General features: G+C 33.6%; 1 protein-coding gene across 1 annotated transcript; it reads right to left on the minus strand.

Annotated features, from left to right (window-relative positions):
* Positions 1 to 3,509: 3,509 nt before the first annotated feature.
* On the minus strand, positions 3,510 to 19,665 carry LOC110993443 (segmentation polarity homeobox protein engrailed). Its single transcript, XM_022259720.2, has 3 exons — positions 19,234 to 19,665; positions 5,769 to 5,860; positions 3,510 to 5,180 (listed from the first exon to the last, which is right to left on the minus strand). The coding sequence occupies exons 1-3, from the start codon at positions 19,646 to 19,648 to the stop codon at positions 4,950 to 4,952; spliced, it is 738 nt and encodes a 245-aa protein (XP_022115412.1). The 5' UTR covers positions 19,649 to 19,665; the 3' UTR covers positions 3,510 to 4,949.
* Between the last annotated feature and the right edge of the window lie 5,407 nt (positions 19,666 to 25,072).

The following is a 25,072-nucleotide window of genomic DNA, read 5'->3' on the forward strand; positions in this document are numbered from 1 at the left end:
TGTTATCGCTACAACCTAACACCTACAAAGTAGGTGTTCAGCCTTCCTAGGGCGAGGGTTCAAATTCAAAACTCATTTATTCATATACGTAACATAATGTACACTTATGAACGTCAAAAAAAAGAAATATACATTAAATGATTCTAATTTTACATTGCCAGTTTTCAAATCAAAAGCGTAGAACGGAAGAGACGAACGGGCAATATACTCTCCGCCACTCTTTTTAATAGCCAAGTTTTTTTTACACAATGTTTGTAAGGAGCTGCAACCATTACACCATGTTCCATATGACATATTGAGTAATAAAGAATAAAAAAATAAATTTAAAAAAAAAAGATTTGTCCTCTATCAGCAGGAGGCATATTAAAATAGGAGTACGCACTTACATACTCGTGAGAACAACACGCAAATACGTAGTATAAACAACTAATATCACCGCATACACGAATTCCACACGATGTCTTCTTGCGTACCAGTGTTAGACACATGGAATGTCAGTTCATACTGCAAATTACATATTTGACAGAATATCATGGGTTAAACCAGTGTTCCCCAAACTTTTTTGTGTCGTAGACTCCTTGCCATGTTTTTCCGTGTTGGGTAGACCCCCTACTTACCTGATATTGATTTCCTGTAAATTTCTAGCTGTAGTGAAGTTTAGTGTTAAAAACTTAAAGTAAAAACAGATGTTAGTTTTTACATTTATTAATTATTTTTTTTTTTGTTTTTACAACTTCAAAATGTATTGCGACCACAAAGCGAATACCAACATCCTACAACTTACACAATTGTATAAACATACATATTTTTTTTACTTCATAGGTATTTTTATAAATAATGTATATGTTTTGATATTATAAAGATAGTATGATGTACGTAAATAGTACCTACTATTAGTGTATGTGTTGAGATCCACTATCATGGCCCCAAATTTTTTATCTCTGACGTAGACCCCTTGCAGGTTGTCATAGACCCCTAGGGGTCGGTATAGACCACTTTGGGAATCACTGGGTTAAACAATTACCGATAAAATAAAGATAGTTTTAATGTTTTTAAGTAATTTATCAAATAATGGTGATCTGTGGCTGGATTTTAACTCGTGCAACGACAGCATCTGTCAATAGCCCATTTCATCACTTGCTATGTGAGTTATGGCTTTATTTATAACTGATTAAGGGGAGAAGAGTTTGACTGTGTGAGAAAATAAATAAATAAATGGCGCTACAACCTTTTTAGGTCTCGCCCTCAGATCTGTATCTGTTTTAATTGTCAATCTAAAAGGCAAGATGAAATAGGAGAGTCGGGCGCTGAAGTCTCTATATTTCTCTCGTGTAAGAAAAACCAAACCGATCCTTTTTCCTTCTCAGGCTGCTGAGACAGTCTCCTCATTTTTTTTGTTAAAAGTCATCCTGCTACTGGCCGTAAGGGCCTTAACAGCTCAACATAGGCTGTTTTGGCGAGCTTAGCTCGGCCTGAAAGGGCGGGATTTCCGCGACTCGCGCAAGGGCGTTTCATGTGAGACTTGAATAGCAGATAGCCTGTTTTAAAATATGACGTCATCAGTCCGTCGCTACAAATTCAACCAATGTTTATATTTAGTCCATAAACGGATGATTAGCGACCCTTCTAATTAGTCACCATCTAATGAGACCAATTAGCTACGCTAATAAATCCAAATCTGTCGTCTAATGATTTAAAAATAAAATGCAATTATAGTGCTGTGGGCATCTCATATTTATTGAATTAAAATTGGTATATTTATATTAATAAACCATATTATTTACATATTAAAACCTTTCTCGTGAATCATTCTATCGATTGTTGACTGTATTAAAATCCGTTCAATAATTTGACTTTTTATCGCGGTCAAACAGAGGACTTCATTTTATATATTTTTTTTAATTTTTTAACATTGCTTTTCAATAATTGGTTTATTTCAGTCAATGTACATAAAACCGTTATTAATTTAATATTTAAATCTTCCTCGTTAACAGTCTAAGTACTTATTGGTAAAAACCGATTGAAAAACACTTAAGTATTTATTGAGTTTAATCGATCTATATCGATATCTACAATTACTGATTTGGAAGGTGTATTTACATTAAGCTATATGACCCCCATGTTCCCCATGGAACCCACGACCCCGATGACCCCATGGTGCCTATAGCACCAATGGATCCCAATAACACCCCACAGGGTCCATGGGTGCTGTGGGGCTATTTTATCCTCACCCCATGGCCCCTATGACACCAATGGAGCCCATGATTTTCTAGCACATTGGCCCCCATTGCACCTTGTACCCCATGAGACCCTAAACTATATTGACCCCATAATCAAGACACATGATCGCCATCACTGGGTACGTGTGAAATCTAATATTTTATATTCATAAGAAAGTCCTACGAGTCGTTACATTCTAACACATTTAACGCGCTAAACAATTGTAGGCAATTGTTAAATATAGAAACAAGAATTAGCGGGGTCGCCGGTTCGATTCCGCGAACTGACACTATATCATTGAAACTGATTTATCGCTCTTTAGATGTTAAATTTATAGCTTTATGTCCTTACAAATTAGTTTTCTTAATATATATGTATCAATTCCTAGAACGTTAAAATTCATTTTTGACTTCCGTCGCGTGCGCTTAAATGGTTAAAGTTACGCAAAAATTATGTATGACAGAATTGTTCCTCTTTAAATTATCTATAACAAAGTATATATCCATCTTTTAACCTTGACTTAGATTTTAAAGTTCGAAATCCCCATTTCGATGGGGATTTTGTTTAAATATCTTCGTATTAACTGAAAGAATTTGTTTCTTAGATTCACTCATTAGCTTCTGATTGGTTCTAATGTTGAGGAGTTTTTCTATTAAGAATCCTGACTGACTACCCCAGTTATAGATGCATTGATGGGTTTTAATGTTGGCTAAGCTGCCAACAAGCAGTGGGGTGCTTCGGCTCCTTCTCATGCCGGAGAGGTACTGATACCTCATATCAGTACCTCGCCATCAGAAGTTTTTCACTCTCGTTAGTAGCTTAGGTTAAAAAAACATGTGTGTACTTACATACACTCAGAAGTTATACTTCTTTGGCGTAACAAGATAAATATCTTATCTTTAGCCTTATTCTACGTTTGAAGAAAAAACGACACTAACAGCAGAAAAAACTAAAATTTTGACTATAGCTAATTTCAGGGTGTCGGTTTTTTGTGACGGTGTGTGCGCGCATCGTAACTTTGACTCTCAATTTTACCAAGCATAACTTCAAAAAATAAAGTAAGTTCCACCTCAACGTTCGTTCGACAATTACTGTTTTTAAGGTTCGATAAAAGAGAGTTCACACGAGGCCGGCAACGCACCCGAGTGGCAGTTTCATTCAATTTTAATATTTGGTTTTTATAGAGAAATAATAATGCTATATGGCAATATAGGTGAGTTTTCAGGCTGTTATGTTTAAAAAATAATTCAAATTTAAAACATAATATCTTTAATATATATAGTGCAATGAAATGTACAAATAAAATGGAAGATACAAATTCTATACACGAAATAATTTATTTAAAATTACAATAAATTGGTTATGATATCGCATCATTTACAATTCCCATATTTAACTAACGGATACACAAACGTTACATATATTTTCAGTGTTAATTGTCAGAAAAGTCGAAAGGATACTCTTAACGATTAGTATTTAATCAGCAATCATATCAGCTGTTTTAGTGATCACTTTAATATTTCAAAATTTATCGAGGGTAGTCCGAAATTAATACTGTATTATTAATGAATTTGAATTAAATATATTTGAATACTCTTACCGATAACTTACTAATGTACTACTCTAATATTAGGTACAAAAATTAATGAAGAGGGTAGTTCAAAAATAGGCAATTTAACCAATTTAAACTTTATTTAATTTAAAATATTGAGGGGTTAATGATAAAATTATGAAGGACGTAATATAAAATACAGAACTGAGGGTACTTTGTGAAGGTAGGACGGTAAAATTATTACAACAAATTTCGTTTCTAATGCTCTTTATAGTATGGTGTTAATGTCATAAAAAAATCAGTAATTCAGAATATAGGGTAATTTGTCAGGTCCTACCCTCACAATGTGAAATTATTAGAACTAATTTAGTTTTCAATACACTATGTAGGGGCTATGTATCAGGGCAGAGCGTACCAAATCATAAAAGGCCTGAAACTTACGGGATTTATTATGTGCTAATTCTTATATACGACGCTAATTAAATATAGGAATTTCCTAAAACTATATACAATTATCTAATCACTTAACCGCTATACATAAACACTTATGTTTTAACTAAACTATTGACAACATTAAGTGCTTTACTTAAAAGGTCATACGGACTCTAAAATGGCCTTTCAAGAGAATTAAATCTATAGTCACACATTAAAAAATACTTCTTAAACGCATTCCCAGGAATAGTAGCGGCCTATAAGTTCAGCATTTCTCAAGTGACACCAGCGCATGTTGGAATCAATTAACAGGAACTGTTACTAAACATTCCGAACAAGAAATCTAAATTGACTACAGAATCTTCTCTAATCCAGATTAGCTGGATTTCCACTAAGCCACACGAGGAAACTATTAACCCAAGTGTTATTCGACTGCAAGACCGTTCAGACAAATCTTCTGCCATACTTTCCTGGTCAATTTCCATGGGTACGACAGCAAGAACAGATCTTCAATTACTTCTATCAAAAAATGTTCTGTCATCGCCCTACCGTGATCATGCTTCCATGGCTTCGACAACAAGAATACCTCTTCAATAATTTTCACCGTTACAAGTTCGTCAAAAGTTCTGCCCGTCAGAGGTCATTCTTCCATGATCAACCTACTGTGTTCAGACCGGCGTTCAGTGCAATGCATAAATATATACAGTAAAGATTAACTAACTGACCAGAAGAATATGGTCATCATTTACGTAACACTAATTTCTTCATCATCATCGCTTTCATTAGCGGTGCTGTGGTTGTACAGCCCCTGGGCCATAAGCTGCATAGCCAACGGGTTCCGATGACCAGTAGCCTTTTTGATCTTTGCTCGTTTGTTCTGGAACCAGATCTTGATCTGAGCCTCCGCCAAGCCCAGTTCAGCAGCCAGCGCCTGGCGTCGGCGCTCAGTCAGGTACCGGTTTTCAGCGAACTCATGCTGCAATAGAAATCCTGTGTTAGGAATGTCTGATGACAAAGAATCTCAGGCCAACTATCTTCATCTGTAACTTCTAATATAGTGATTAATTTTCAAAAACTGCACAATCGATAAAAATAGGCTTGTCAATGTCATAATAACAATAAGAACAGTTAAGTAATTTATAAACGTTGTCGTTTTTATATTTATTTAAATGCCGGCAACGCAATCGTGAGACCTCTGGCATTGAGAGTGTCCATGGGCGGCTGTATTACTTAACATCCAGGTGAGCCTCCTACTCGTTTTCCCAGCTCTATAAAAAATGGTCTTAATACTCTCCCTTTAAAGACATTGCCTTCATTTTCATTTTAGCATTAGGGGCAGTATAACTTCTAGGATGGTGATTATTCAATCTAGGCCGAAAACTATTTACAGTTATAACAGTCGTGTAGGATCCTTCGGTAGATACAATTGAACTAAGTAACTAAACTGTAATTTACTATAACCATATTAAATTATCTATTTAAAGAATTCTTCAATCTAGTTTCAAATATGACATTTATCTTAATATTGACAGCTTTAGTGGTGAGTTTTGAATCAAAGACGAACCTTTAATCTCTGCAGCTGAGCAGCGCTGAATGCAGTCCTCGGCCTCTTCTCTTCCGGCGTAATTCTCTTCTTCATCCTTCTACTCCTGGGACCTGATAAATAATTTAAAAAATCAGTGGCGCTACAAACTTTAATGTAGAACATGTTTGGCCTAAGATTTCTGAATCTGTTTCGTGATCATGTTTCAATCTAATACGTGATCAGCCTGACACACGCCGTCAACTTTTAGGAACTAAGGCAAGCCGGTTTCTTCACGATGTTTTCCTATATACGAGCGATAATTTGCACACATAGTAAGTCCATTGTCCACCACCTCATTGAGTGATTACCCGCTGAAACCAACACTGCTCAGATCTAGTAAATGAATAGTTTAAATTAATGCCCTTGTGATAGCATTCTTGATTTATGAGTTACTTTGGACAGTGTTGACCTTCGTGCGATCTCTGAGTTTGTATGTTCAAATCCAGTGAAGTGAGAAGCACTTCCATGCTTTGGCTATTATCGTGTCTAGGTCTTTCATTACTGCATCAGTCACAGTTATTATCTGACCGAGATATTACAGACGGTGACACAGCTGAATTCAAAATATTGTACAAGAATTCTAATGGTGTAAGACTTTATCAAACGCTTTAGTGATTTCGTTACAAACGCTCCTTTATTAGATATTCCAAATTAAACCACTTAGATATCAAAACATACAATTATACGTGATTATACCACTAATTATAGTTTAATTGTACTAATTAATGAATATGGAAGCATTAATTAAACAATATTGATATCTTTGATTAATAAAACGGTTGAATATTTTCAAACAACTTCAACAAGGCCCTTTTATTGATTGGCAATTATTTAATTGTGGCGGAGGAAGAATGAATATTCTACTCATTAATGAAACAAGAGCGTTATGACATATGGGTGTTGTAATATTGCGTGATTATCCTAAGTAATAGAATACGTGATCAGTGTAGGTTGAAAAGGAGAAGGAAAATGAAAGGAAATGCTTAGATGGTTTGAAGGTGAATGAGAAGCGGTTACCAAGTATACAGGGATCCGCAGATGGTGAGGCGTTAGACTGTAGGTGGTGATGGTAGATAAGGAATGTCAGAAATTTAATTCCGTGGTCTCTGCCTACCTATACGGATAAAAGGCGTAATGATTTTTTTGGGTTACGGGAGGCAAACGGACAGTACGCTCACTAGATGTTAAAGGATACCGCCGATTGTCAATTCCAAAAGTCACGCGGGTGCGTTGCCGGCCTTTTAAGAATTGCTATGCTCTTTTTTTAAAGGAGCCTAATTGGTTTGGAAATAATTCAGTGATTATATAAATTATGAGAAAACGTTTGTAGTTGTATCATTATATATTCGTTTGCCAACCATCCGAACGACTGACGCAAAACTCCGGAAAAAATTTGCATGTCCCGATGTTTTTTATTACAAACAATTCTAGATTTTATTCCCTAGTTTTACGGTCTATTTTCGTATGTTTAGAATTAAACGTTTGCGGTAGACAATTTATCGCGCTATAAATGCTTTTAATTAAACGCTGAAAAATCTACAATTCTTTTGGAAAATTCTTTTTAGTGAAAAATTGCCTTGTATCGGTAGGTACTACGTAATTTGAATAGCGATTTCGTCTTTAATGATAATATATCTTAATACGCGATTTTAAATACATAATATGTTTATGAAGATTGTTGATCGAACTAAATAATTTGAAGGAATGTTAGACGCTTATGTTATTAATGGATAGAGCAAGTAGATGCTGAATATATTTAAATTTGGAACACCCTTAAATTCGATGTTTTTTATGACTTTAATTTGTAGTAGTTAACTAGATTTTTTTAAAAGGAACGCAAGAGCTAGTAAATAATTTAAATTTAGAACGTCCTAGTTGAATGGATTGATTTCATGTTTAGAAATTTAAAACTGTTTTATGTATATTAGATTTAAATATACTTTTAAAATTAAAGATTCGATTTTTAAAAAATAATGTACTTACATGATCTTTTAAAATTGAACGCAACAGCAAAGAAATATATTTAAAAAAGGAACACATTCTAATTATTTGCTTGATGTTGAAAAAGATTTGCCATGTTTTACTACGATTCGTGATTACAATACACAAAGGTTAGCTTTTTAAGGACCTATCCGCTCGCCATACTGCAAAAATTAAATTGTTTCTTTCCATTTTTTGCAATCGTTTCTTAAAGTAGGGCGAATGGAAAAAATATATGGTGATGTTGAGTAGTTTATGTATACATTTTGAAGGACGAATACACGATTTAAATAACTTCGTGCGATAGAAAAATTATCCAAACATAGTCAATTTTTGACACTTTCAATTCATTTTCACGAAAATTTATGTTGACCATGATTTTGAAATTTATACGATATATTTTATCGCAAGCCAAGTAATACAATTTCCGAAAAAATGTAGAAAATTACATTAATTTAATATTTTACATAACTAATTTTTATTACGGGCCGGCGCGCCTCAGTGTTCCAGCTCTCCATTGCGCACCGCAGTCCACCCCGAGACACTGACACAGCAATTCGTGCTGGGATAGGCCTTAAACAGTAAATGTACAAGATTTTTAAAAATCGAACGCAACAGCAAATAAATAAGTTTAAATTAGGAACACATTCAAATGGATTTGTTCGATGTTTAAAAAGATTTGCCATGTTTTACTAATATTCCTAATTTGAATACATTAAAATCAAAGATTAGATTTTTAAACAGTCAATGTACAAGATTTTTAAAAATCGAACGCAACAGCAAATAAATAAGTTTAAATTAGGAACACATTCAAATGGATTTGTTCGATGTTTAAAAAGATTTGCCATGTTTTACTTATATTCGTAATTTGAATACATTAAAATCAAAGATTAGATTTTTAAACAGTCAATGTACAAGATTTTCAGAATCCGATTGCAGCAGCAAATACGCTTTGAATCTATGTAGGTACATTTTCAGAATCTGGTCGCAACAGCAAATACACTTTGAATTTAAATTTCGAACACGTTCTAGTTGAATGTATTGATTCGATGTTAAAAAGTTTTAAAACTGTTTACGTTGTTAGAATTTTAAATTCATTAAAATCAAAATTCGTTTTTCAAACAGTCAATGTACCTACAAGATTTTCAGAATTTGATCGCAGCAGCAAATACACTATGAATTTATTTACCTACAAAATTTTCAGGATTTGATCGCAACAGCAAACACACTTTGTATTTATTTACTTAAAAGATTTTCAAAAAACTAACGCAACAGCAAATACATTAATTTAAATTGGTTCGATGTTTAAAAAGATTTTCCATGTTTTATTAATATTCGTAATTAGAATATTATAAAATCATAGATAAGCTTTTTAAACAGGCAATGCACAGAAACCGATCGCAACAGCAAATGCACTTTGAATTTAAATGTCGAACACATTCCAGTTGAATTTATTGATTCGATGTATAGAAGTTAAAAATTATTTAACGTAAATTATAATAATTATTTTAAATAATTTTGAAATCAAAGATTCTATTATCAAACAATCAAGGTACAAGATTTTCAAAAATCTAACAAAATTAAAAAAAAAACCAATTTAAATGTTCGATTTTTCAGATTTCAACTTTGTGTTCACACTGCATCGTAATATACTTCCGCTTAAAAATATACTTTGATAATAAATCAAAGTTTTCAAGTAATTACGCGTACATAAATTCAATGGCAACATTTAAAATACCGCAAACGCTAGTGTTGCCAATTAGAAATAATGAATTTGTACGAGACAAATAAATTATGTCCTAATGACCTCAAATTGTTTATGGGGTTACACTAATGGGGTTGTATTAATTAAAAAAACTGTGGGGTTGTTCCAACAAGGAGTTACAATGGCTGGTAGGGCATTTGATCGTTATATAAGCACCAATGTTTTATGCATGTATGAAGTAAGATTGATTGATAATCATACATTTGACTGACAACCCGAGTGTGATATTTTGATAAACACTTTCAAATCCGTTTGACATATAACAAAATTGTGTATAAAAGAATTATTCCTCTCTTATATTCTACATAAAGTCTCATATAGTATCTATCTCTCTAATAAAGATAGCTGGTTATTCCCATTCAAACGCGCAGATAAAAAAGCGGCTTCAGTGTAAATAAGTACTTTGTGAATATCCTAGTTAAATCATGCTTATAGATATTGAGTTATGTGCATTTATAAATTCACATAACTCAATACTGATTAGGGAAATATAAAAAATAGGAATACATTAGAACAACGAACTATTAATGCCTTCATTGCGTGTTCGTCCATAGACACATAGAGCACGCGTCGCGCTCTTATCATTAACAACACAAAATTCAAGTTTTAACCATAATTTTGTGAAATAGAAGAAGAAATCATGAAATATCTTGCTTTTGTATTCAGGAGACAAATTAAATTGAAGATTCATATTAAATTATTTTTTTCTACCGCCCTCTAGCGGCACAACGTGATAGTAATGCCCCCGCTAAACATAATTTTTAAGTTTTATAATAAACAATCAAATTTCATACCAAAAGAAGGTATTTTCTCTTCGTTCTTCTTTTTAATTAACGGAGAAATCATCATTTGGAAAAAAAAACAAATATTATAGATGAAGCATACTCGTGCACAGAAGCTGCCAGCAACTATTGTAAAATGGTTGAAGACAGCCACCCTAGGAACACGATTTTTTAAATGTTATTTATTTTCCCTTTCCGAATACTTTTTATCGTATTGGGAGTAAATGACTCTACAAGACACCCAAATAAAATCATATTTTATGGCCATATCAGGTGTATTTTGAGATATAATTTGTTCATGCCACGCTTGGCGCTCTATAACTCATACGTATTTGGTAATATTGATTTTATTGCAGCCTTGATTGTATAATTCGAATTAATTCAAAGTATTAATCTTCAATAACCATCCGTTACTAAAAACGATTCGTTATTTATAAAAACCTATTATGTTGAATCCCCCTAAACTGTTCGTAATGATATTCCTTTTTCCAAAGGCATAAAGACGAAATTTCTAAATTCCCTTGAACTAAGATTTTCGAATAAGGTCGAGATTTCATTGTCTAACATTGAAGACGTGCTTTGAATACGTAATCTTGTAGAAAAAAATGGATACCGCTATTGATTTTATTTTTCAAAACCCTGTCTAAACCGTTTGACATAGAACATAACTATGTATGAAGGAATTACTTCTCGCTTATATATCTAGAAAAAAGTCTATGACGGCATATATCTATCTATTAAGGATAGCTGGCAATACCCATTCGAACGCAACTAGAATTTTCAAACCAATCTGCCGAAACGCTGACAACTCGACGTTAATATTTTGACAGTTACTGTCTAAAAGGTTTGACATATAACATAACTATGTATGTAGGAATAACTCCTCGCTTAAATATCTACAAAAAAGTCAATGACGGCATATATCTATCTATTAAGGATAGCTGGCTATACCCTCGCAAACGTTGTCTTTTATTATTCGTAAAAGCCGTATCAAAATTTCTTAACGCAAAAGAGGGCGGGACCACACGCGCGAAGATGTTTATCGCGCGTAATAGATTGGAAATGGGGTGTTTCGGAAAATTGAAAATTGTTTATGGAAAATTAGGTATGATTCTTATATAATTTAAAGATAAATTATCTGTGTTTGTGTGCCTAATTCTCGAAATTAAAGGTAATATTGATGATTTTAGTAAGCAATTTATTGACACTGTTATTTTTGTTGAAATTGTTTGAGTGGGTTTTGAGATATTTTCGCTATTCTGGAGTAAAAAAATGTTTAATTTTTAATTAAAGGTTTGTTTAGTAAACGTTTAAAACTAATTACTCTAACAAACCATAAACAAACATTGCTCTGAACATTGAGTGTCTGTTTACACTAAAAATCCATAGACAACTAAACTACAAAGACACATTACTCTAAGAAACAATAAACCAAATCGGAATTTAAAAAAACCATAGACAAATAGACCCCTAAAAATCCGCAGGCAACAATTACTCTACTAAACCATAAACACATTGCTCTAAGAAACAATAAACAAAATCGGAATAAAAAAAGTCCATAGACAAAAAGACACTTAAAAATCCATAGACAACTCCCTTAAAACTAATTGTTTCTCAGGCATTTCAACGTTATATCTTTAATTAAAAAACAGCTCAACCAAAACGGATAAAATCAAGTTATTAACAAATTCTTTTATATAAGAACTCGAATAAAAACACAGTGCAAGGTGGGCCTTTCCACGTACACTAGGGATTGGGGAAGTCGATAAAATTTGTCGATAAATATACAATCGACAAGTGGCTCATACTTGCGACTGTCATCCCTGAGGTCATTGAACCCCGGCTTTGTTCTTTCCATGTTCTTAACATTCGCTGGAACGGTGAGGGAAACATTGTGAGGATTCCTCACGATATTCACTTGGTTCTAAACCCAAGTCAACGGTGTGTCAGGCACAGGAGGCTGACCACCTACTTGCCCACTATCACACTTTTATCCGGAAGACTTGTCCAGCCACAACAGTTTGGAAGTTCAGAAATTCTCAATTTTTGAAGTTATATAAAAAATCGTTTATCGATAAAAGCACAACACTACGTAACAAAAACTACAAACGTTTAATTGAACTGGTTATAATTGTAATCTGTCTTTCGGTTCTAAATTCTGTCCTTGTGTCCCAATGTCCCATAATCCAATGCAACAATTGAGATTTCATTAATAACTTCTAACAGTTATATTAAGATTTATAAATTAATTAATTTATAAATCAATTCGACTTAGGATCCTTCAGGAACAGAGCGTACTAATTCTTAACAGGCCGGCAACGCACTCGCGAGCCCTCTGGCATGTGAGCCTTATGTCCGTTTCGGGCTTAAGGTGCTATAAAAAAATGATTGTTGACAAATTACTGGAAAACTAGAAGACATATTGAGGTGATGATTTTTGTGTTGAATAACATATACTTTCAATTGGAAATCAGTAAAATTTTATCAAAATCGGTTCGATGGTTATGGAGATATAAGGATATGAATGCCCTTGTATGGATACAAATAGATGTAGGAACCTACGCAAATTATAGCCTAAGTTTGTCGACAATATACTCAAAAACTAGAAGATGTATTCAGGTGATTCTTTCTCTATGAAATAAAATATATTCCCCATAAGAAATAGGTCAGATTTCATCAGAATCGGCTTGCTATTACAATCCGTCGATTGAATATTGGTACACTTTTTACAACATTTGGATTAAGACGTCTATCTCAGATGGTCAGAAATGGATTGAGATTCTTGGGTTAAACAGCATACATTCCCAATAATAAATAGGTCGAATTTCATCAAAATCGCTTCAGTACTTTCCGAGATATTCTCAGATTTCTTAAACAACCTCCTACATTTTTTTGACGGGAATCACTATTACGATTCTTAAGTGTTGATAGACTCAGACAAATTAGCGCCTTTTCAATCGATTAAAAAACCCTTTTTGCGTGTTGATAGAATTAATTAAATATTCACGCATCGCTGGCTCAGTGGTTTATGTAGGTTTTTGTTCGAACAAATGTGTTAATAAGGCTGCCTTGTTTTGCTAATAGCTGCAAGACTTTTTATAGAACAGGGGTCAGAAGGCTCATCTGATGTTATAGAAACTGCTGGAAGGTTTTACTGGCAAGTGCGTCACGATTTAAGAATTGGCATCCTCTTTGAAGGACTCTAAGTCGAATGAGTTCGGAAACACATTTCACCGAGGACAATCAATGCCAGAGGTTCGCGAGTGTGTTGCCAGCCTTTTAAATACGGACTGTTTGAACGCTACATTAGTGGTGTCCAGTTCCATAAATAACGCTCAGTAGAACGTTTTAATTCATCTTCCAACGTTGATTTTGGAGTTGGAAGAGACTCTTTGTCCTCAACTATTCGTGCCCCACAAGGGCCATGCCTTTCCCAAAAGGTGTAGCTGATAGTAGTACGAGTCACAAGTAATTGCTGCAAATCTCACAGCAAAATAACCCTTATATTCTCCAACTATCCAGTTGTATAGTTAAGGATGTAGAGAAAAGATTCGAAACTGCGAAGATTCGCAGAAACTGCCCACGATTTTGCTAGGTTTTTTAGATGTAGAGTCACCTGGAGCTAGTGCTGGTGCCTTTAATGCCAGTATTACAGGTGCAGGATCAGACTATTTATCCAAACGAAATTGAAGTAAGAGTCTCGTCTCTGAACTACATGATGGTTGTTTGTAAAGACATTGTCAGAATTTCATCCCGCCCTTTGATGTAAAAATATGTTTAATTCAACACATAAGATTCTTAATCGAGAAGGAATCGGAAAAAAAATCCGGTGAATAAAGTGTTGGTTTAGACATTTCTGGTAATATCACAAAATCTGTCAACCTGATTACAAAACCTGGATTCACCTGGATCTGGTCGCTGCAAATACCAATCATTTGACACCGCGACCATCCAAATCGGTCCACGGATAGACTAGCAGGATCACAAAACCTTCGGGGTTTTCCAGTCAATTCCTATTGAACTATGAAAGAAACAAATGATAAAGTAAAAACCATAAATTAAATAGTTGCACACGTTTTCAATTACCGTACATAGACAATCCATAAATAGAGAAAGATAAAAACAAGATGGCGGATGTCATAAACGCAAAATGTTACATAATTATGAAGTCATTTATTAAACCATACTTGTCACTGTGGCAGGTGAACGGTTTCGACGCTTTGTATTTTCTTTTCTTGGACATATCTGAAGGTCCAGAAAATAACTCCAGAGACTGGGCCTCAAATTCTACCATCCAGGTTCTAAGGTTTGTTCAAGAGGAGGAGTTGCAGACAGTAACAGTCTCCCGAAAAATGGAGTGGAACAATTTAAAGTTTTCTGGTCTTCTCTTAAGGAAATAAAAATTACACTATAGGTAAGCTGACCAAATAAAAAGCTGGTAAATGTTACATGACAGTCGATGATGATGACGTCACACTTTAAAACGCGCTATCGAAGTATTTGCCGTTAGACATATATACATCTCGACATTCCAAACGCTACAATTATGATGACGTGACGATGTTTATGACGATGATCTATATATAAATTTAGTTTTAGAACTGTTACTTTGGAATAGCCTTGGGCAGTGGGGTTCAACTGCACAGCTCTTAAAGACTTTTTTAATACAGTTGCTCAAAAAGTGGCATATTGCAGGGAGGTATAGCGTTCGGAAAGTGGGCTATTACACACTCGTGCTTTTTTCTTTGCCATTCCCGCACTCGTGCGTTTTCTTTGCCAACTGTCAAAACAATGTGTATTAAAAAGAAAAAACCAACCACGAAGGTTTTATTAAAAAGATTCATAGAAGTTTTTATGATATATGATTTCTAAATATTATAATAATTGGATTCAATAAGGTCGATTAGGTTTCTTTTCATTTCATATCAATTAAAAAAATATTAAAAAGAATTTTATAATATATGCAAATACGTATTTTTAAAAAGTTTACTAATAATTGGATTCAATAAGTTAGGTTAGGTTTATTATATTTCATATCAATAAAAAAAATATTAAAAAGAAAAAACTAACCATGAAGTTTTTACTAAAAAAATCACAGAAGTTTTTATGATCCATGCAAATATTTTAAAAAGAAGTTATAGCTATTTGTTTAAATATCAGATTTAATGATTGGACTCAATGAGTTAGATTTGGTTTTCTTTCAATAAAAATAGTCTACTGAAGAATTGGCTGTATGGGCCAAGTTCCCTTTGCCTACCCAGAATGGGTGAAGAAAAGAAAAAACAAGCTTTGCTCATATTCTTTGCGGTTGGCGCCATTTTCCAAAAATGTTCTTTCGAGTTGAGTTATTTGTTGCACAAAATGAGTAATTTCGACGATATTTTATTTGAATGAATACCACCCGAACGCAGTATAATTGCATAAAATGCTTCGGAGAACAATTTACCGGAAACATATAAGTCGCTACATATCTACGTGCAACGAATTTATTCCGTAGAGAGAATAGAAAAAAAGCAAATAGTTTAATTAAATTGCTTTGTTTTTTCGCAACTGTATTAAAAATAGTCGTTCAGTACACGTGCGGTACCGTCATTGCAACTTGTCCCGACTGTCAACCCTCACCTTCGGCTGCGCCTCGGCTCGGGTAGACATTCGTCGGAACTCGTTGCAATGACAGGCTTTCCGCACTTGTAATGAAATATACTATAGCGCCTGGTTGATGAGCTGGTGCTCAACGCATCGCAAAACAGGGAGGAAACGCCTGCATTAAAAGGTCTGTCACAAGGAGCAACTCTAAGTACAATAACTGTACAGGTTAAGAATATCATTTTTATTACCTCGTCCAAAGTGTCCCACAATCCCACCAGGTAATTGCCTTCCCCTGGAGCAGACCACCACTGTCACTAATTATTGTTTCCCACATTAAAACGTTTAAAATTCATACGACCCTATGACACTGTCAATGTCATGATGACAGCTGTCATGTTTTCGAGTCGTTCGAATAGCTCGGAAAATACTTCGTAAACTCTGCGGAAGCAATTATGGCCCTAAACGTAGCTAATATTTTTTATAGCCTTACGGGACACCAACAAAGTGTATTTTAGTGGATGCGTACTTGGCCTTTGAGACTGCACTCTTAAATTGAAGAAACGAACTTTTAACAGAGATTTTGACTTTATAGGTATCTACCAACACATAAGAAAAGCTTTTATTAAAAAAAATTCAAACCACCACGCAAACTCTTAACAGTTATTTCCGTCTTTCACTCAATTCACAACCTTTGAAATAAATTAATTTGATTTTGGAACGAAACAGTTAAAAATATTTTGTATCTACCCACCCAATTTTATAGATTTCTCACATTAATATCGTTTAACGCCTCTCCGTTTAAAAATAAAACATACACCAATTTACATACAATTCAAAAACATACATATTTTAACATTCTAATGACAGATGCGCATTATGCGCATACAAAGGACATATACAGGATGTCCCACACTGTTAACGCTTCAATAAACTACTCAGACAAATAAAAAAAAAACATTTAAACTTCCCCATAACCACTCGTATATCTGACAATTTTAAAAATACCACTTGGCCTATTAGCACAAACTCGAACCACTCATTCCACAACCTTTTAACTACCAACATACAATATAGCCTTAACTTCTAACAATGCCTGGATGCTACTATATCATATAGATTGAATCATCACTTCAGGAACCTCTCTTCAATTCAGAGTGAGTAGCGACGGAAAACCTCCTTCACTCTCCCCTGTTTTCGGCAAGCCTCTAACTCAAACTCAAAAATATCTTTATTCATATAGGTAAACATGTACACTTATGAACTTCAAAAAAACCAAATTAAATTAATTGTAAATTTACATTTACAACCAGTTCACAAGTGAAGGGCGTAGAGCGAGTAAGAAGAACTGGGAAGAAACTTTCCGCCACTCTTTTCAATCGCCAAGTTTTTAATACAAATTGTTTGAACTGGAGCAAGTCTACACTGGGGTTATGGTTCGTAAGGGCCTTTTCTTGATCCCGAGCGAGTAGGGGATCGACCTCCAGGTCAAGAACCACTAACAGGCAAATGCGGTTATAAGTATAACATGAACCACTCTTAAACCATCCAACAACCCGTAATAAAGCCTGGTTCCAACGACTGTACCACTGCAGTCGATTCAACTACTAAATAACCACAAAACTATCATCAAACATCTAAAACTACTACGACATCAAATAACCACACCCTGTTTATATCAAAATAATTCACCTTTCAAATTTGCAATTTCAATATTGACATTTCAATATTGTGATAAAAACTACGATAGAAATGTTTATGATCAGGCGCACGTGTCACTATAGCCGACGGAAAATAGGAGTTGGATTTTTCGAGTAAATAATAAAATAATTATATAAAAACTCTCATTAAACAGGTTCGTTTAAATCGCCATTACATAATTAAGTAATACATAATTGTATGTGTCAGACACAGATAGCCTTATTAACACCTTTAACACAACTTCACTCATAAAACATAATTTAAATGGTATTTAAATTCATTTTGCAAGAATAAAATCCGTTCTATATAAACGACTAATTGGAGCGAGATTTGATCAAACATTTCAGTTAATATCACGAAAACTATAAATCTGATTACAAATTCCTTTGACCTGGAGCTGGTCGCTAATCATACGAATCATTTGACACCTGGATCATACTTATCACTTCAAGAATTGACAAACAAACATACACACAAAAAAAACTCCGCCAAAAACACATTCGTCTTACAGTACAAGATTCCAATAAGATAAATGTTTTAATAATAAGACGTTTGGATAATGAGTTTACATTCGTAATCCATAGACAAAACCATAGACATAGTCGAGTCTATTTAAGACACAAAACAGCCACAGATTAGTCGCTAAGAGTTATAATAAGGCACACCCCGCCATCACACAGGTTCGAGGCAGTAAAGGAAGCCGAAGTGAGTTGCAAACTGCTGCACAAACCCAATTCCAGCTGAAAGATAGGTCACCTGCTCCAAAGGCTGTCAAAAGGCTTTGTGGGAAGCATCAGGAATGTTATATTGTATTTTAATTACGTAAAAACCCGAAAGTCGATGCGTGGAATGCGCGAAAAAAGGCCTCGTTGTCAGACAATTTCTAATAATACGTCGCTAATAATTTTAAGAAAAAACATTTTTTTGATTGGATTGAATCTAAAACTATAAGGATATGATCCTTTCATTATTATAATCTGAAACCCTGATGAACATACAGACTATAAATTACGGTATTTATCATAATTACGGTTAAGCTGTGAACCAATAAAGACTTATATTCTGCGGTTACTAAGGATAATAGAGCAAACAGTTTTCTAGAAGACTACAATACAAAAAAGTCTTGCATATTGTGTATTGACATTAGTAATATTGACTCTGAAATTTAATAAATTCTTTCACCATTAGAATCCTAAATCCTTGATGAACATAGGCTATAAATGTGTTAAGCTGTGAACCAATGATTACTTTATGGAAAGGAAACCATTAACAATAGAGCAACGACTAGTTTTATAGAAGACATTAATATCTACATGTCTGACAATTTCTAGATTTAAGTCTATTAACAGAAAGTTCTAGACTATAAAACATCATTCTACCGAATTAATACGTTTGGAACAGCACAGCTAGTATTTATACGAATAAGTTCTTAAAAATCAATCAAGCCTTCTCCGTTAAATTATTAAACACTACAATTATTAATATTAAAACTCAAATATTCAATTTATTCAATAATTTCACAAAAGCCTCAATAATAACCATAAATTTCACCAAATGCCGACGACGTAAACGATCTAGGTCTACACAAATGGAACACATATATTATTACTATATTAAGTACTCCACTAACCTGAACTTGGTCGATCACTATATCTCGTGCAGTAGACCCATGCCGGCCAAAGAGTACCGCTTCCAGACTGGCTGTTCGTGTCTGTACTCGTTGAACCGCTGGAAGAAGACACCACAGAGCTGGCGGAGTCTGGCCTTCTTTGCTCGGCGATCTTTGCCTCTTTGGCTTCGCTAGACACAGTTCTTTGTCCTCTCAATTGTAATTTAGTCTTGCGAATTGCGTTCAATCCAAAATCTGGTTGGAGGATGTTGTTGATCGAAAAGGGTATTGTTATCACTGGTTTGACGTCTTCGTAGCAGTATGGCGGCGGCGAATTGGATGTTTTTATCGATCTATATTGAATTGTTGTACAGGTGTATTGGTTTTGATAGGAACCGGGGACACGGATCTCGGACGGCCTGTCTTCGAACGCCATGTTGACATGCACTCACGGCGACGGCGCGCGAGCGACTGACGATTTCGCCGTTAGAGACACGCCTTAGGCGAGTTTAACCGTCCCAGTGGGCGTAACTTGATAAATATTCCGTTCCGCTCACACTTATAAATATTACCCTTGTGTGATAGAGACGGATGTATTGATTGTTTAGTGGGTAGTGATTTGTAATTCAAATGTAGCATGGCTCAATAGATTCAATTAAATTTGATGGTCTTATTATAGGCCGCCATGTTTCGTATTTTACACAAAAATTAAGTTGTTTATAAACTTGTTTTTGTAATTAAAACATTATTGAATTATTCATAGATAAATGAATAAACAAAATAGATTTTAATCAAAATTAACTAACTTTCTTGTAAAAATAACCGACATAGTGAACAATAAACGTTAAACTGACAAAAAATATGAATAAAAAGATGGCGTTAATCATTTTTATAGCTTTATTAGGTCGGGACAGGTGTAAATTTGCAATTTAATGCAGACTAGGTATATTTAGTATCGTATTATTACGGTGTTTTTTTTATAACCATACCATAATTAAAGCAGGGAATAGAAGGTGGGTCACAATCACAGAGTCACTGTTAATCCTCATCACTTTTCTTTTCAACATTATTTTCAGTTCCATAAACTAAAAAAAAATTGTATGCACCGCAAGCGCACCGCAAGTACACTGCAAGTACACCGCAAGTACACTGCAAGTACACCGCAAGTAAACCTACCGCTGGCGAATCCTCCCGCTTGCAAGCATGCAGTAAATCTGAAATATTTTTTATTCTAATTTAAAAAGCTCACTAGCTATACACACAAACACAGAACACGACATACTTATCTACTGTATGTGCATCAATAACAAGTATCTATATCATTTATAACATTACAATGATAAAGAGAAAATAATTTAAATATTAAAATTTATAAAAGACATAGTGGATAAATAAATACAAATGTGCAATTTAAATAAAAAAATAATCGTGTATTTTTAATATACTTAAAATGTTGAACACTTAATTTAATATCTGTAATGTGTTAATGTTACAAACACGAATAAGTAATAGAATTTTTAATTAATACAGGTTCAAACGGAACAATGGCGCGCGGAGTGACATCTGACAGATATTTAGGCGGGCTCGAGTGACAGCGACAACTCGTTACGGACGCCATGTTTTTTTTAATTTGTTTAGTCTATTGTTAACACAATATAACGCCTATATTTAACGAGCAGGGAATAAGAGGAGAATAAATGTATGAAGTGTGATTGAATAATCATATTTCATATATTTCTGATAAGCGAATTTGTTTGTAATTTAGCATGGTTTTTAAATTTGTTGTTAACGGTTTTTTTTATAATATACTCTTTGGTCTTGTGTAGTTTTAAAAAGACAATAAGTAATATTCGGTGTTTTTGTCTTCTAAAGAAAGTTTGAAGTGGGATTGATCAATCGTACTTCATATACTTATTTCTTATACATTATACATACATATAAATGAATTAACTAAAATTCATTGTAATTGTATTATTTATGATTTGATTTGTATAAGACCCAATTTACTGCTATAAATCAGAATTTATAACATAAATACGTTTCTGATAAAAACAACTAACATTAATATTAATGGTTGCAGCGCCATCTGTTGCCGGGACACTGTACTAAAATATAGGTTTAATACTAAGTAAAATAAAGTTTTTTAAAACTCTATAATATAAAAAGCGATGCCTGGGCATAGGAGATGTATCTATTTCTTAATAGACAAGGAGTAGCTCAGCCTCCTAAGGTTCTAAGGTTTCCCCACGATGAATTCCTTCGTACGTGATGTTAAACTCGACCTCATGTAGAATAAACCAGATTCAATTAACCAAAGTTTAACAGTTAAACTTTGTAATAATAAACTAATTATTTCGGAACGGAAAGGATATTTTCGTTACAACGTGTGTGGTCCGAACGCGCGGCTTAAGGCGAAGTTTATTTCATATCACGGAGCTATGGTGTAACTGTCAACTGTCATTGTCACAGATATTAAAGTTACCATTTTACTCATCCCCTAAAACATCACATATGAAAATATAACCTATGGAAATGATATCAACGAGCCAACTTAAGAAAACCAGATCTATGCAACTTCCTTCATCCTCCCTGCAATAACACAGAATACTCCAGATGGGTTTCTTTATCCAAGCCATCTATGAATATACAACGTAAATACATAATTTACCTTGAGATACAAAAACTGGCATGCTCGCAAAGTAGGCTCAAATACAAGTTTCCTTGATTTTATTCCGTTTGGAATAGACTTTTGGTGGCCTTCCATAGACGCTAGAGCTGGTGCTTCCATAACGAATAATCGTAATACAGCGATTCCAGCATCGAAGGGTGTGCCACAGGGAGCATTTTTAAGTACGGTTTACATGGATATAAAAAATAATACTGCAAGATGGCTAAAACGACTTGCCGAAATCTCTCTATGTTGCTGAAAATTGTTCACCGACTTTTCATCACAGTTTCATTGTTAATCTGATAACTACCATTATGCAATGAGCACAAATGTCAGACTTCTAGTCAAACGTGTATAGTGTATGTTTGATGATTCCGTATGTATATCTTTACCTATAGCTTGCCCCGGGAAACTTGTCGTAAAGCACTATTACGACTGTTTTAATGTCTTCATTATTTACTTTGGTTGTTTAAGTGTAATTTTTGTCAAAACTTTAGAAAATTAAAAAAAACACGTTTACTTTTCTGAAATAGATCGCAACAACCATATTTAATCGTCAATATTACCGACGTAATGCGGAGTCTGTGTCGTCCGTAATTACATTTAACAGTAAAACATTCGTAAAACGCTTTTGCTCTTAAAATACAAAAATAACTGAACTGTACATTCAGTATATTTTAACAACTTCAACTAATAAATAGATTACAGTTATGTTCCTTTTATTTGATATATATATGTATATTTGTATATGTAATCTACTTAGTATCCTAGTTATAATAGCATTCTTTCTTATTTTCTATATTAAACTTTGAAAACACTAAGAACCGCTAATAACACGCAAATATGTTACAATTATTACATAGGTTAAAATACTTGTTCGAAATACATACATAAGTACATGTTGACGATAGTATAGGCAGAGAACCTATTAGTATAATAATAATTAGTATATGGAAATGAGGTATTATTATTTAAATATAAAATAGTATATTAAATTAAATCAAAATACGTTTAATCAGTTTAGATGCGTTTTAAGCCATCCTTATGAATATCTGTTATGGAACCGATATTTGTGGTACAATAATTGTGCCTACTTAAAAATTCGCCCCGTAGCAGACCCTTTAATGTCTTATATCAATTATTCATTGAGGAATGAAGCAACTCAGGGGCTACCTAGGCATGTAAATCTTTAATTAGCTTTGCACTTGAACCCCACCAACTTCAAACTAAGGGAAGACAATCAAACACTAAAACTAAAACAAAGTCTACTAGCTAGCAAGCTGGTTAGTGTAAGTAAAAGATATAAATTATTAAAGAAGGGAAGAACTGACTATAACCACGATTAAAAAGAGTGGCAGAGAGTTTATTGCCAATGCTTCTCTTCCGTTATATACCCTTGATTTGAAAACTGGCAGTAAATGTAAAATTAGAAGCATTTAGTGTATATTTCTTTTTTTGAAGTTCATAAGTGTACTTACATTAGTTACCTACATGAATAAATGATTTCGAATTGAATTGAATTGAAGATTACCTAAACGCAATAAAGGAATTACGTGGTTAAATTTAACTAAAAATATAATACTCTAAAATCGTGAGTTAAAATAGCCAATTCTTTAAACTAATTGTTAAAATTTGTAAATCCAGGTAAATGTTTACAACAACAGAATTATCCACGCCACACGTCTGACATTGACAGCTCAAAAGTCACCTGTCACGCGTTGCTAATTAGGTATAACAAACTCCTTTGTCCAAAACCTCATTGTTAGTACGAAAGCGGTCTACTGTTTTACGCGCGCATACAATTTATGGCGCGTCTTTGTCAAGTTTTTAAGTTCTGCGAACTGTCAATTGTCTTGGCGTGACTTAATTTTTGTTGTTTTTTCTAAACTTATCTACATTTTACACGCCTTTGTGTGTGTTCTTGATATTTACGATTACATAATTGATATTTACATTAACCAGTATTTCGATTAGAAATACCTAATTATCGTTACATTTCAATCAATTTACATAAAATCATAGTTTATTATAAATTAAATATTTCCTTAGAAATCGCTCTATAATAGATGAAAACTGTATCAAAATCCGTTCAACAGACTTCATTTTATATTTAACGATCTTAATATAGACACACGTTGCTGTGCGACAATAATTGTTATATTTCAGTTAATTTACATAAAAATATAATGAATTATATATTAAAACCTTCCTCACGAATTAAAATATTTTGTTATCAAAACTGTATAAAAATCCGTTTCGCAATTATTGAATTAATCGTGTTCAAACAGAGTATCTTATTTCATCTAAGGATCGTGATATTTTGCTTTTCAATATTCGTTGTATTTCGGTCAATTTACATAAAACCATAAATAATTATACGGAAATCATTATTATTTATACTATCTATTAGTGTTATCTGTATTAAAATCCTTAAGCCCTTAGAAGACTGATCACCTTCTTGCCTCACGAAACAGATAAATAAGACCCGCACCAGAAAGGTTTTTTATATATTAAAACTAATTTTTTTATATTTTCTCTTATTTTGCACTCAAAACGGTTTTCTATCTAGATAATGTTAACGTAAAGTTTAGAATGATATAAGTACTTATACCTTCCTCAAGAAACGTTCTAGATTTTGGTAAAAATTGTATAAAAATCCGTTTAGTAGCTTACTAACTAGCTATTAGTAGTGATTACTGCAAATATATAAGCTAAGTACGAAAGGTATTTTTTTAAATGATTAATTCATGTAGGTAACTTAATGTAAACTTATGAACGTCAAATATTAATAATAAAAAAATTAAAACGTCAAAAATAAATATAAATGCTTCTAATTTTACAATTGCCTTCCTAATACCGACTAGAGAAGATTAAAAGGAAAATCTAGAAGTAATTTTATAAGCTTTAAAATACCTCAGAGGCATTGCGTCGCCTTAACAACTCGTGCGCAGGTCAATTACGTAATCACTTAGCGCTCGGTTCGATTATCGATCTATTTCACGCACTCACTTGACTTCTCGTTATTTACCGACTACGAAATGTTTAGTGTTATTATTGGCTAAATATGATTCTTTGCCTTGTGGATACCGCATTCGGCTCCTTCATCATCATCACCAATTGATTTTTAATACGCATTTCACACTCGCTCATACGAAGGAAAACGTAGTTAGGAAATCCGTTTGCCTCAGATCC

This window comes from Pieris rapae, chromosome Z, assembly GCF_905147795.1.
Source record: "Pieris rapae chromosome Z, ilPieRapa1.1, whole genome shotgun sequence".
NCBI lineage: Eukaryota > Metazoa > Arthropoda > Insecta > Lepidoptera > Pieridae > Pieris > Pieris rapae.

What these genes read in the sequence shown, in the direction of transcription:
- LOC110993443 (XM_022259720.2), bottom strand. Translation starts at nt 19,648, where the DNA reads ATGGCGTTCGAAGACAGGCCGTCCGAGATCCGTGTCCCCGGTTCCTAT. An exon ending in TAGTGATCGACCAAGTTCAG is followed by an intron (nt 5,861 to 19,233) that starts GTTAGTGGAGTA and finishes ATTATTTATCAG; the next exon opens with GTCCCAGGAGTAGAAGGATG. An exon ending in CTCAGCTGCAGAGATTAAAG is followed by an intron (nt 5,181 to 5,768) that starts GTTCGTCTTTGA and finishes TTTCTATTGCAG; the next exon opens with CATGAGTTCGCTGAAAACCG.